The sequence below is a fragment of the Alosa pseudoharengus genome, unplaced genomic scaffold, assembly GCF_046254945.1.
Source record: "Alosa pseudoharengus isolate Yale_2024_CS ecotype anadromous, Long Island Sound unplaced genomic scaffold, YU_APseudo_1.1 YU_APseudo_1.1_scf_14, whole genome shotgun sequence".
Classification (NCBI taxonomy): domain Eukaryota; kingdom Metazoa; phylum Chordata; class Actinopteri; order Clupeiformes; family Clupeidae; genus Alosa; species Alosa pseudoharengus.
Genome location: NW_027468609.1, coordinates 15,545,796 through 15,558,295, shown reverse-complemented (window position 1 = coordinate 15,558,295; position 12,500 = coordinate 15,545,796). Strand labels below are relative to the sequence as shown.

At 44.8% G+C, this 12,500-nt stretch overlaps 2 protein-coding genes across 3 annotated transcripts in view; both read left to right on the top strand.

Moving 5' to 3' along the window:
* Window positions 1–10,039, top strand: part of LOC143122426 (sodium- and chloride-dependent GABA transporter ine-like) — a 12,188-nt gene extending 2,149 nt beyond the window's left edge. Inside the window, exons 2-12 of the mRNA XM_076283222.1 lie at window positions 1,654–1,864; window positions 2,517–2,649; window positions 3,090–3,224; window positions 4,317–4,420; window positions 6,139–6,263; window positions 6,353–6,465; window positions 6,977–7,117; window positions 7,853–7,952; window positions 8,199–8,299; window positions 8,434–8,604; window positions 9,363–10,039. Of these exons, the coding sequence (XP_076139337.1) occupies window positions 1,654–1,864; window positions 2,517–2,649; window positions 3,090–3,224; window positions 4,317–4,420; window positions 6,139–6,263; window positions 6,353–6,465; window positions 6,977–7,117; window positions 7,853–7,952; window positions 8,199–8,299; window positions 8,434–8,604; window positions 9,363–9,464 (1,436 nt within the window). The 3' untranslated portion in view covers window positions 9,465–10,039. The remainder of the gene's footprint in view (window positions 1–1,653; window positions 1,865–2,516; window positions 2,650–3,089; window positions 3,225–4,316; window positions 4,421–6,138; window positions 6,264–6,352; window positions 6,466–6,976; window positions 7,118–7,852; window positions 7,953–8,198; window positions 8,300–8,433; window positions 8,605–9,362) is intronic.
* A 228-nt stretch (window positions 10,040–10,267) lies between these two features.
* Window positions 10,268–12,500, top strand: part of rassf2b (Ras association domain family member 2b) — an 8,427-nt gene continuing 6,194 nt past the window's right edge. The window contains exon 1 of one of the 2 annotated variants that reach the window (XM_076283960.1): window positions 10,268–10,464. In XM_076283960.1, coding sequence (XP_076140075.1) covers window positions 10,376–10,464 — 89 coding nt within the window. In that variant the 5' untranslated portion in view covers window positions 10,268–10,375. Of the gene's footprint in view, window positions 10,465–11,725; window positions 12,093–12,500 lie in introns of those variants that run through there. The other variant, XM_076283962.1, reaches the window with a different exon arrangement.

The window sequence follows — 12,500 nt, the reverse complement described above, 5'->3', positions numbered from 1 at the left end:
ATAAAGGATAATAAAAAACAAAATGAAATGAATCTTCCACAACCTGAAGATCACAGAATTCACACAAACCTAAGTGTTCAGGTGTACCTTTAAATCGACCCACTTCCACTGCCAGAGGTAAGGTACTAGTTCTCAATTGAGCACAGAGGGACCTCTGCCTTCTCTTTAGATTAAGGAAAATATAGACCCTTTCAAGAGAGTTCCATTATCAGCATCATAGTTGGCCCCACAAGGCTTCCGTTTTAACATTCCATATGTTATCTTAATGCAGAGGAAGTAGATTGGGAACCAAATAGAACGTTCAAGCATTGTTTTTGTTTTTATTGTTGAAAGGGTCTATATCATAAGGTTCCTCTCCGGATGTCCACAACAACCTCCTTGGTCTTGCTGACATTCAGCAGGAGGTTGTTGTCTCTGCACCATGTGGCCAGAAGGTCTATCTCCTTCCTGCTAGTGGGTCTCATCGTTCTTGGTGATGAGACCCACCAGAGTTGTGTCGTCCGCATACTTCACCATATGATTGGTGCTGTAGGTTGGTGTGCAGTCGTGTGTCAGCAGGGTGAAGAGCAGGGGACTGAGAACACAGCCTTGGGCGGCCCCTGTGTTCAGTGTGATGCTGCTTGAGGTGTTGTTGCCAATTCTTACTGCTTGTGGCCTCTCACTGAGGAAGTCCAGCAGCCAGTTGCATAGTGAGGTGTTGAGCCCCAGCTGGTCTAGTTTGCAGATGAGTTGTTGTGGGATTATGGTGTTGAATGCTGAACTGAAGTCTATCCAGCATTTTCACATATGAGTCTTTTGTGTCCAGGTGAGTGAGGGCTGGGTGGAGGGCAGAGCAGATTGTATCCTCTGTGGACCGTTTGGCTCGGTATCCAAACTGGAAGGGGTCCAGGGTGGGTGTGGGGGTGAGTGGCTTTTGATGTGTGACATGACTATGTGTGGTGGCGGCCTTGAAGCATGATGGAACATGGAACATGGAACATGTGGGCAGCCGTGGCCTTCTGGTTAGGGCTCCGGGCTTGGAACCGGAGGGTTGCCGGTTCGATCCCCGACCAGTAGGAACAGCTGAAGTGCCCTTGAGCAAGGCACCTAACCTCACTGCGTCGGGATTAGTGTGTGCTTCACCTCACTGTGTGTTCATTGTGCGCTGAGTGTGTTTCACTAATTCACGGATTGGGATAAATGCAGATACCAAATTTCCTCACGGGATCAAAAGAGCTACTTATACTGGAACAACAACCTGTCTCAGAGAAGTGTTAATGATATCCATGAAGACATCCTTAGGGCTTCTACACACAGTTGCATTCCGTCAACGCATGCCAGTGGGTGTTCCCGACGGTAGCTATGCAAATGACTTGAAGTATAACCGTAATTTGATTGGTTGGTGCCGTCCGTAGATTGGCTTGATTGGCCGGTGCCGTCTGTCGGTGCAGCAACAGCTGAACTTCTCAACGCGAGCGACGGGAGAAACGGCTCCGTGTGTCTCTGCTGTCTTTAAAATTGTGTGTGTATTGCTGTTTTGCTTTCCTGATTCCGCAGAAATCAGCGGCCGATGATGGTTTTTGTATTGGTCACATCATCGATGCACTCACTTCCTGATGTGTGTGTGTGTGTGTGTGTGTATGTGTGTGTGTGTGTGTGTGTGTGTTGTCCTAGGGATCGGGGTGGGTACGGTCGTGGTGTCCTTCATTTTCATCGGTTACTTCAACACCCTGATGAGTTGGATCCTCTTCTACCTCTTCAACTCGTTCAGCTCCCCGTTGCCATGGCAGTCGTGCAACAACACCTGGAACGTTCCGGAATCCTGCTCAGTTGGGTTCACTGTCAACGACTCTCTGAGGCAGTCGGCCAGCCAGCAATTCTTTAAGTGGGTAACTAACTAGTGTTTAGCCAGAGTTGCAAAATTTCATGGCTGGCTTGGTGGTAGATTGACAGGAGTATTTTTTGGAAAATAAAAGTGTGCGTCTCAATCCAAATGCATTTACATTTATTCAGTTAGCAGATGCTTTTATCCAGAGTGACCTACATATATCAATTATATAACAAGGGACACTGTCCCCTAGAGCAAATCAGGGTTAAGGGCCTTGCTCAAGGGCACAACGGAAGGAGGGAATTGAACCCACAACTTTTCAGGTTGCAGCATTACAGCCAGGCTTCTTGCCAGCCACACAACCACCATCTAGCATTCCATGCCCTTGGGTTCTATCTGACATTTTTGTCAAAATTGAGATATTGACATATTCTTATTTTGTAACAACCTAATAAAGCGAGATGAGGTGTTTCTTGATGTTGTATGCATTTGTGGTCATTATATCTAAAAATACTTGTTCCACTCATCAATATAACTCAATAAAGTTCTAAAACTTTGAAGCTCAATATCTCAGAACTACGCAGAATACAGATAGAACCCTATAATTCTAATGGGACGATATTAAGAGTTGGCAATCCTGATTTCGCGAGACATTCTTGAGGCTGATTGAACTGGACTTGTGGGCTAACCCGCTCTTCTCTGTATGCAGCCACAGACTCCTGCAGGTCACTGAAGGGCTAGAGCATATGGGCAGCATACGCTGGGAACTACTCGGCTGTCTCATTCTCGCATGGATGATTGAATACTTCAGTATCTTCAAAGGGGTCAAGCTAACTGGCAAGGTATTATACTTTCCTACTTCAAAGCAATCTGATTGACACTTGCTTTAGTTTGGGAAGAATTATGAACTATGAAGAATTATAATTCAGTGCTCTCTTGACATCAAGTCAAATGCTATGCTATGAAAATTATATTATCAATATATTTACTGTAAATCGAAGCATTTGGCCCTTTATTCTTCAATCCAAACTCTATATATTTTATACTTCAACTCTACACCCTACAGGTGGCGCACTGCACTGCTCCCTGTCTCCCCCTATAGGTGGTGTACTACATTGCTCTATGTCTCCCCCTACAGGTGGTGTGATTCACTGCTCTCTGTCTCCCCCTACAGGTGGTGTAATTCACTGCTCTCTGTCTCCCCCTACAGGTGGTGTACTACATTGCTCCCTGTCTCCCCCTACAGGTGGTGTGATTCACTGCTCTCTGTCTCCCCCTACAGGTGGTGTACTTCACGGCGCTGTTCCCCTACACCATCCTCATCATCCTGCTGGTGTTCACCTGCAGACTGCCGGGGGCAGCAGATGGCGCCTTGTTCTTCCTCACGCCCAAGTGGCACAAACTCAAAGAGGTCCAGGTAAACACCCCACACACATCTACACACACCACACGAAGGCATTCAATGCCACAGGTAAACACCCCATGCAGACACACACAGGCACAGACCAACACACAGGGGCCTCGGTTTAATTCTGACCCGCTCCCACCCCCCCCCATATCTCTGGTGGTCTTGTCCCGCACCTCCCCACCCCAATATCTCTGGTGGTCTTGTCCCACTCCACTCCCCCCCTATCTCTGGTGGTCTTGTCCCCCCCCTATCTCTGGTGGTCTTGTCCCACTCCTCCCCACCCCAATATCTCTGGTGGTCTTGTCTCACTCCACTTCCCCCTATCTCTGGTGGTCTTGCCCCACCCCCCCCCCCCAATATCTCTGGTGGTCTTGTCCCGCTCCTCCCCACCCCAATATCTCTGGTGGTCTTGTCCCACTCCACTCCCTCCCTATCTCTGGTGGTCTTGTCCCCCCCCCTATCTCTGGTGGTCTTGCCCCCCCCTATCTCTGGTGGTCTTGTCCCTCTCCACTCCCCCCTATCTCTGGTGGTCTTGTCCCTCTCCACTCCCCCCCTATCTCTGGTGGTCTTGCCCCCCCCCTATCTCTGGTGGTCTTGCCCCTATCTCTGGTGGTCTTGCCCCCCCCCCCCTATCTCTGGTGGTCTTGCCCCCCCCCCAATCTCTGGTGGTCTTGTCCCTCTCCACTCCCCCCCCTATCTCTGGTGGTCTTGCCCCCCCCCTATCTCTGGTGGTCTTGCCCCCCCCCCCCCCCTATCTCTGGTGGTCTTGTCCCTCTCCACTCCCCCCCTATCTCTGGTGGTCTTGTCCCTCTCCACTCCCCCCCCTATCTCTGGTGGTCTTGCCCCCCCCCTATCTCTGGTGGTCTTGTCCCTCTCCACTCCCCCCCCTATCTCTGGTGGTCTTGCCCCCCCCCCCCTATCTCTGGTGGTCTTGCCCCCCCCCCCCTCTGTCTTCCACTCGTTTCCTGTCCTATCTGCATAAAGGCAAAAAGCCCCCAAATATACTAAAACATCAAGAATCAACTTTGGACAATGAAACTCTGCAATGTAACACGTTGGGACTGCGGAGATTGGTGATGAGCTCATTTCCCTCTTCCACAGGTTTGGATTGACGCTCTGTCTCAAATCTTCTTCTCCATCGGCGTGGGCTTCGGAGTCATGATCTCCATGGCCAGCTACAACAACTACAACTACAACATTCTCAGGTTGTCAAAAAGTCTTAATGGAGCAGTTAGATATCATTTCTGTCTAAAATAATTGCCAACTGGTAAGAAACAGCAGCATTTCCTGTAGAAATACAACCACATTACAATAGATTGCACTGTTGGTACTGTTACAGTTTTTCTCAGTTCACTCTTTTAAAACAAATGTGTTGAAAACAACATAAATTGCGTTGTTTTTAACCCATCTCTATGTCCAGATAACACAGGGACAACACATTTATTTTAAGAGTGTTGCTTTGGTAGCCTAGAAATCTAGACGCACCCTAGCGGCAGCAAATGTGTGGGTCTGGCTCGTCCATGGACTGTATATATATTTACAGTTTATGGGCTCATCAGGCTATTGCTTTGGCACATTTCTCAGATCAGAATGGTAATTCTCAAAACTGTTCAAACTCCATATCATCTTATCACTTGTGCACATCACTGAAGCAGTTTCTCCCCATTTTGAACAAATAGCAATGCTTTCGCACATCCATGCAACTGATTTTGTACAAATGTCTGCTGTTTTTGGAATTTTCAATGGCTAATGTCATGTTGGTCAAAATACACTATACTGGTACCCTGCTGAATAGTCCTACCCCATAAAACAAATTGGCCTGATTTCATCGCTTGTGTCATTACATGCAAATGTGTTGAACTAGTTGTCATATCTAGTTGTCATAGTCTGTCTAGCATATATAAATACTGACAGGCAGGATGTATAGAAAGATGTACAGTGGTGCACATCTCTAACCAAGGGGCGAAATAGGAAATAGTGCTGCCTTGCGCCTTGTTCAATAGAAAATACTTACAGAGTAAACTGTCACATTGACAGCAAGACTAAACAGTTTGACTCTCTTGACATAAACAATGGCATTATGACTTGATTGCACTGGTCATTTCATTGGCATAAGTATTTGCTTTTGAGGTGTGGTATAATTTGTATATAGGTTGCTCATTTACTGAAATCTTTAGTTTAACCATGCATATGTGCTATGGCTACCTTCATTCTTCTGTGTCCCTGTAGTCTCCCTCTGTGGACATTTCCAGAGAGTGAGAAGACTGTTTGATTGTGTTCACTCCAAGGACACAAACATACATAGCCCATTACAAGGTTAAGGGGTTTTGTAACATCCTTATCTTTGTTAATACTAACTGGATGGATGGATCATTGTTGTTGGGTGGAAGTATCTTGTGGTTTTCCATGTGTGTGTGTGTGTGTTAAGGGTATAAGGGTTAAGGGTTTCACTTAAGGGTTTCACCCACACATGTGTGGGATTGTTTGTTGTGGGTTATAGTCTTCTGGTATCGTGAATAAAGCTGCAGTCTCACATCAGTTGTCTTGGAGTAATTTTGACCACAGAGGCATAAACTAAGCATTTTGAGCAAGACACATGCTTTTGCGGGTTATCCATTATGTGGTGCAGTTTGCACGAATTGTTTTGAGAAATGCACTAACTGTTGTGCAAATGTGCATTGTGATTCGAGAAATTCACCAAAGCGACTGAGAAAAAACATAAAGGCTAGCTCATTTTGTTGTGAAAGATGTCTGTAGACTGAAAACAATACTTTATTAATTTTGTGCTTGTCTCTTTTAGGGGACTATTTTAGGGAAATCATATATATATTGCAGCTTTAAAAATAGTAAACAAATTATTTAAAGTGACTGTATAATTTCTTTAATATGTGTATTATTTCTGCATGTATCCTCTCCCATGTAGAGATTCTCTCATCGTGGCCTTGGCCAACTCGGCCACAAGCGTCTTCTCTGGATTTGTCGTCTTCTCAGCCCTTGGCTACATGGCTCACGAGCGGAATCTTACTATTGATGATCTCGCTGTCGGAGGTCATTTGGGATCTGATAATCTATTTTAAAGCCGACTGAAATCGTCGTGTGTGTGAAGTGTAGAATGACCTCCCCTCTCCTCTATCCAGGGCCTGGCCTTGCGTTTGTGGTGTATCCTGAGATCTTGGCCACCATGCCTGTCCCCCAGCTGTGGGCCTTCCTCTTTTTCCTGATGCTGCTCTGTCTGGGACTGGACAGTCAGGTAAACACACTCTCGCAAACTAAATGGATTTCAAGCTTGAAACCAAATCATAGATGACATTATGGACAAAAGACTGTCAAATATTTTGACTGGACAAGAAGTGTTATATTTGTCCTATTCGCATACTTCTGTCTTACAATTTTGCACAGACTTGTACGTAGATGACCATAAGACGTGACATAAAGTGAGAGAGATTTACCAGACACTGTTATCCAAAGCGACAGGGACTCACACAGACCAGAAACACAGGCCGACTATTTCTTAGGTCTCCATTGCTTCTCTACATCATCGTTTATCATTTGTTTGTTTGCTTGTTTATCTGTTGGTCATGTAACAGTCACAGTCCCATTATGTGCTTTTTTCGTTTATTGTTTGTTTGTTTGCTTGTTTATCTGTTGGTCATGTAACAGTCACAGTCCCATTATGTGCTTTTTTCGTTTATTGTTTGTTTGTTTGCTTGTTTATCTGTTGGTCATGTAACAGTCACAGTCCCGTTATGTGCTCCCTGCAGTTTGCGCACCTGGAGCTGGTGGCCACATGTGTGGTGGACGGCCTCAGCCCAAAGCTGCCCCTGTGTCTGAGGCGGAAGGAGGTGCTCCTCCTGCTGGTCAGCATGGGAAGCTTCCTAGTGGGCCTGCCCTGCGTCTTCCAGGTGACACCATACACCGTATAAATAGGCGGACAAACCCTCTGTGACGTCACCCATACAGTATGTTTTATGAAGCGCATGTATGAAGCTTGAAATAGGAAACCATGTTTGTTATGCTAGCTGATGTAAGCTAACAAGCTAATGGGCTGACGGACATCTGATAAATCACACCAGGTAACATGCAAAGCCCAGTAGCACTTTACACACAAATGCCTGAAATACTCTACACTCGAAGCCCAGTTACACTTTACACACAAACCCCAGTAACACTCTACACCAAACCCCAGCTACTTTATACATGAAACCACAATAACACTTTACAAGCCATACCCCAGTAAAACTTTACACACCAAACCCCAGTAACACTTTATACATGAAACCCCAGTAACACTTTACTGTACACTCAAACCTCAGTAGCACTTTATACATGAAACCAGAGTAACACTTTACACTCAAACCTCAGTAGCACTTTACACACATAACCCCAGCAAGGCTCTACATTCAAATCTCAGTAACACTTTAAAAATCAAACCCCAGTAACACTTTACGTCAGCTTAATGTGATAGGCTGATATAACCATTCCAGAAACAGTTAATTGCAAATGCCATATTCTGCTAACATACTGACAATTGGTGTCCATTCATTTGACCACAGTATCAAACATTTTGGGTTTGGTGAGTGTCTCCATTCTTCAGGTAGACCATGAAGGAAGGTAAATTGTTGTCCTTCTACACACAGGGTGGTATCTACATGTTCCAGCTGATGGAACACTACACAACTGCAGTGTCTGTGCTTGTCATGGCTGTGCTGGAGATTGCTGCCATCAGCTGGATATTAGGTAGTACTGCACCTCATTTAAAATCGCTTTGAACAAAAGCGTCAGCCAAGAAACATGAACGTTCATACCACCTAGCAATTGCTATGGAAAACTTAAGTTACATTAGACGAAACTATACAACTTTTTCACCCAGGCCCAGTGATTTTGTATAATGTTTTGTCAGCCTGTTCAGAAGATTTTTTATGTGCATCTGTTACCTCTCATCAAAGCCTTTCGTCCCATGACGTTTCTTTCTGGAATGTCAAGGTCTAAACAGATTTTCCGCAATGCTTACAAAAACACTGGGGAAATCACCAAATATCTACTTCAAGGTTTGCTGGTTGGTTATCACCCCAGTGATGGTCATGGTAAATATAAATATACAATATATTATTGAAATATCAGCATTAGTTACTGTACATGAAACAAACATCTATGTACAGAACCTACCATGTAGAATCATAAAAAGTGTGTGTGTGTGTGTGTGTGTGTGTGTGTGTAGGCTATATTAGTCACAAGTATAGTGCAGCACACCCCTCCTCGCTATGGGAAGTGGTACCAGTTCCCTGATTGGTCCAAAGCAGTGGGCTGGATGTTGACTATGGCTTCTATCATCTGCATCCCCCTCGGAGCACTGCATGAACTCTACACCAGGAAGGGCTCTCTCATGGAGGTCAGAGTGGACCTATGTTCTGTTATATTGTGCGATTTGTTGCGCTGTATGTTGTGTTCCATGGTGTTGTGTTGTTGTATTTTGTTGTGGTGGTATGCTATTTTGTTGTTATTGTTTGTGTTGTGCTGTTGTGTCGTAAACCTTCTCATCTGCTCTGCTCTCCTCCTCAGAGGTTAAGATCCTCAGTATTGTGTTGTGTTATTGTTTGTGTTGTTGTGTTGTTGTTGTGTTATTTTGTGTTGTGTGGTGTGTTGTTGTGTTCTATTGTGTTATTGTTTGTGTGGTGTGTTTTGTTATGTATTGTGTTTCTGTTGTAAATCTTCTCCTCTGTTCTGCTCTCCTCCTCAGAGGTTGAGTTCCTCAGTAGTGTTGTATTGTTGTGTTGTGGTGTGTGTTGTTGTGTGTTGTGTTGTGTTGTGTTGTGTTGTGTTGTGTTGTGTTGTGTTGTGTTGTGTTGTGTTGTGTTGTAAACCTTCTCCTCTGCTCTGCTCTCCTCCTTAGAGGTTGAGTTCCTCAGTAGTGTTGTATTGTTGTGTTATTGTTGTGTTGTAGTGTGTGGTGTTGTGTTGTGTTGTGTTGTGTTGTGTTGTGTTGTGTTGTAAACCTTCTCCTCTGCTCTGCTCTCCTCCTTAGAGGTTGAGTTCCTCAGTAGTGTTGTATTGTTGTGTTGTGTTGTGTTGTGGTGTTGTGTTATTGTTTGTGTTGTTGTGTTGTGTTTGTGTTGTAAATCTTCTCTTCTGCTCTGCTCTCCTCCTCAGAGGTTGAGGTCATCAGTAACCCCCAGTCTGGAGCTGGATGTTCCCCCAGCATCCCATCAGGAACAGGAGATCTGCCTGTCCAGCAGATCTGAAGAAGCCTGATTGACTTTATCAGCTTTTTTAGAAATTATTTACAAAATAATTCATCTTAGACAATCTTTTTCACACTTAGAAAGATTTCTAAGATTATTTTCAGTATGGGACCCAACTAACAATGAATACAGACAGTAGGCCTAGCCTAAGCATGCACTGAGGTATTATGGGGGGGCAGGATTTTTTAGAGAAAATCTGATGAAATCTGATGGATGTTCAAGTGGCCTACAGACTGTCCAACACTGTCAAGTGAGAACAACCTATAGTATCTACTGCATCATTTTTTACATGCGAGTTTGCCTTGAGTGAACCAGCTGTCACTCAAAACAAATAACATTACTGAACAGTTTTGTGGTAATCTGGAAGGAAACAAAATGTGAGCATAGTTTTGCTCATACTGCAGCTTAATTATTTGGTGTGGGTTGTTGTTGTCCAGATTTGTTTACATTAGTATTGTTTGATGTTTTACTGCAAATATTTCACTTTGTTGTTGCTGAGTCTTTTAGTTACAAATCAGAGTGCAGTTGTGTCAGCATCAGTCGGAACAAATAAACAGGAGACTCTTGCCCATGGATCTGGACGGACTGGCAGGATGTAGCCTATTAAATGACTAAATAACAAAAGTTATGTGTCTGTGTCCTATTGTCTGTGTACTATTGTCTATTGTCTATAGGAAAGGCTGTCTGTAGTCTGTAGGCGATTTAAGACATACTTGAGATGGTTGGTCCCGGGATGGTATGTCCCCGCTTCTCAGCAGTTTACATTTGATGAAAACTATCTCAATGAAATTTGATGCCTTTCACCCCTATGAGCTACACCCCGCATACCGGACTCGGAGGAACCTTGCGTGCGAGACCCCTGACTTTTAAGGAATATTACTGTACCGCTTTTTTTGACGGCCTTAACCCTCCGATTAGTAGATGTTGGCCTTAATGCTTCGGCTTAAAACGTTCGGTTTTCACAACCGACGTGGATTTTATCAGTTTTCCATATGCGAGATGCTGGGTCGGTAAGTAGCCTACTACTTTGGCTATGTAGCCTAACTCTGAAAAGAACGCACAATTAGAAAGCCAGAGTAGTCTAAATATCGATCTGTACCATTTTGTTGTTTGAGTCTATGTTGCACAATCCCTCTTTCGCCGTCAGTTTTCGCTATTGCATAATAGACTGACACATAAGATGTTGATAAACGGTGTCTACTTGTCTCTTTGTCTACTTCTGTCTCTGTCCACGAACCGCAACTGAAGACCATGTTTAGCCTACTGGTAGCCTAGTCTGTGCTTATCAAGTCTAAGCAGCTCCAGAAGTTGCCAAATATGACCATGCTCAAGAATTTTCAGAAGAATGAGAACATTCGCCTGAAATAGCACCAACTTTTTATCATGATAAAGAGTATAGGAGCCTAGTTTGTGATGAATCCCATTCCATCAAACTGGCTTGGAGAAAGTGAATGGGTCTTAATCAAGCTATCATAACGACATTTGATGGTCACTGCCAACTTGATAAGGGGGCGAATTGTTGTGGTGCTAAAAGCTGATGCGTGGAGTGGACATTGGAGTTGAAAAGCCGAGAGGTCAGAACACGGACAAGAGGACTTGTACCATACTGCCCCCTGGTGGAATTTACGCTTACCTCACAGCTGGGAGCGATTAGATTGGCCCTAGACTCTCACATCAGATCTATTTCTGGACGACGTTTCCAGTAACTGTTCCTATAACTACAATTAAGACAAAATCCAGTCCCTTTGGAATTTGAGTCTGCACATTTCTACTCCATTTTTAATGGGTGGTTTTAAAGAACTCTTATTTTTGTCACTCTTCCAAAGCTCCTCGTACATCATGAGTTATCTTGAGTTTCCCCACTGTGTGACTGCTGTGTTCAGTGTGTCTCAGTGTATCTTTGGCTGTGGCTTGTGCATCACGCATGTCTGCTTTTATAATTACACCCATGAAAGGGCTTCCTGTCTGCATCTGATCAGTTGGGCTTGTGTGTGTGTGTGTGTGTGCATGTGTGTGTGTGTGTGACAAAGGGATGGGGAGATACATCTGCATTTCTAATCAGCAGCCATTGTTCACTCATGGTCCCCCAGCCCTGGTGGGGGTGAGATCTGTGTTGTGTATGTGTGTGTGCATACGTGTGTGTGTGTGTGTGTGTGTGTATGCATATTTGTGTGTCCCTCAGCTCTGCTGGGTGTGAGATCTCCTGACGGTTGTGTGTGTGTGTGTGTGTGTGTGTGTGTCCCTCAGTTCTGCTGGGTGCAAGATCTCCTCACGGTTCCCCTCAAACCTCTCCGGCATCGCGGAGGGGGAGGAGGAGGAAGTCCAACTGACTGAGGGGGAGTAGAGAACGACAGAGAGAGAGAGAGAGAGAGAGAGAAATAAAGAGCAGCGGGTGCTTCCGGTGTGAACTCTCGCAAGAGGAAGAGACGCGTCGGGAGGGGCAGTTAAGGAGTTCTTCCTTGAAGTCTCGTCTCTTGGCTTTCTAAAAAAACTAGATCTACTTCCCCGGCTGAAACATCACAGCATTATAGACCACCAGCAACAGAATCAGCAGCAGTAGCAGCAGTCAGACTTAGATGCCTCGTTTCCACTGTATGCTGCTGTCAGTCAACTAGTAACAGGAACTACTGCGTGAGGAGTAAGTCACCTAACACAACTTCCTGTCTGCCATTCAACCGTAATTTGTGTGTGTGTGTGTAGTGTGTGTGTGTGTAGTGTGTGTGTGTGTGTGTAGTGTGTGTGTGTGTGTGTGTGTGTGTGTGTGTGTGCGTGTGTGTGTGTGTGTGTGCGTGTGTGTGTGTGTGTGTTTGAGGGTTTAAATATGTCAGGACACAGTAACAAAGATGTAGGCTGGGTTGGTACGCTAATAAAAAATATTGCTGAATGGCTCTTTGTTTTAGTCCGAGTGAGATGTCTGTCTGTGTATGTGTGTGACAGATAATTCACTGCATTCTGTTTTCATAGCATGCAAGCATGAGGCTTGTCATGGGACTGCATCCTGACTTTAAGGCCTACAATTTGTCTTTCTCTCTGATAAGTCGACACT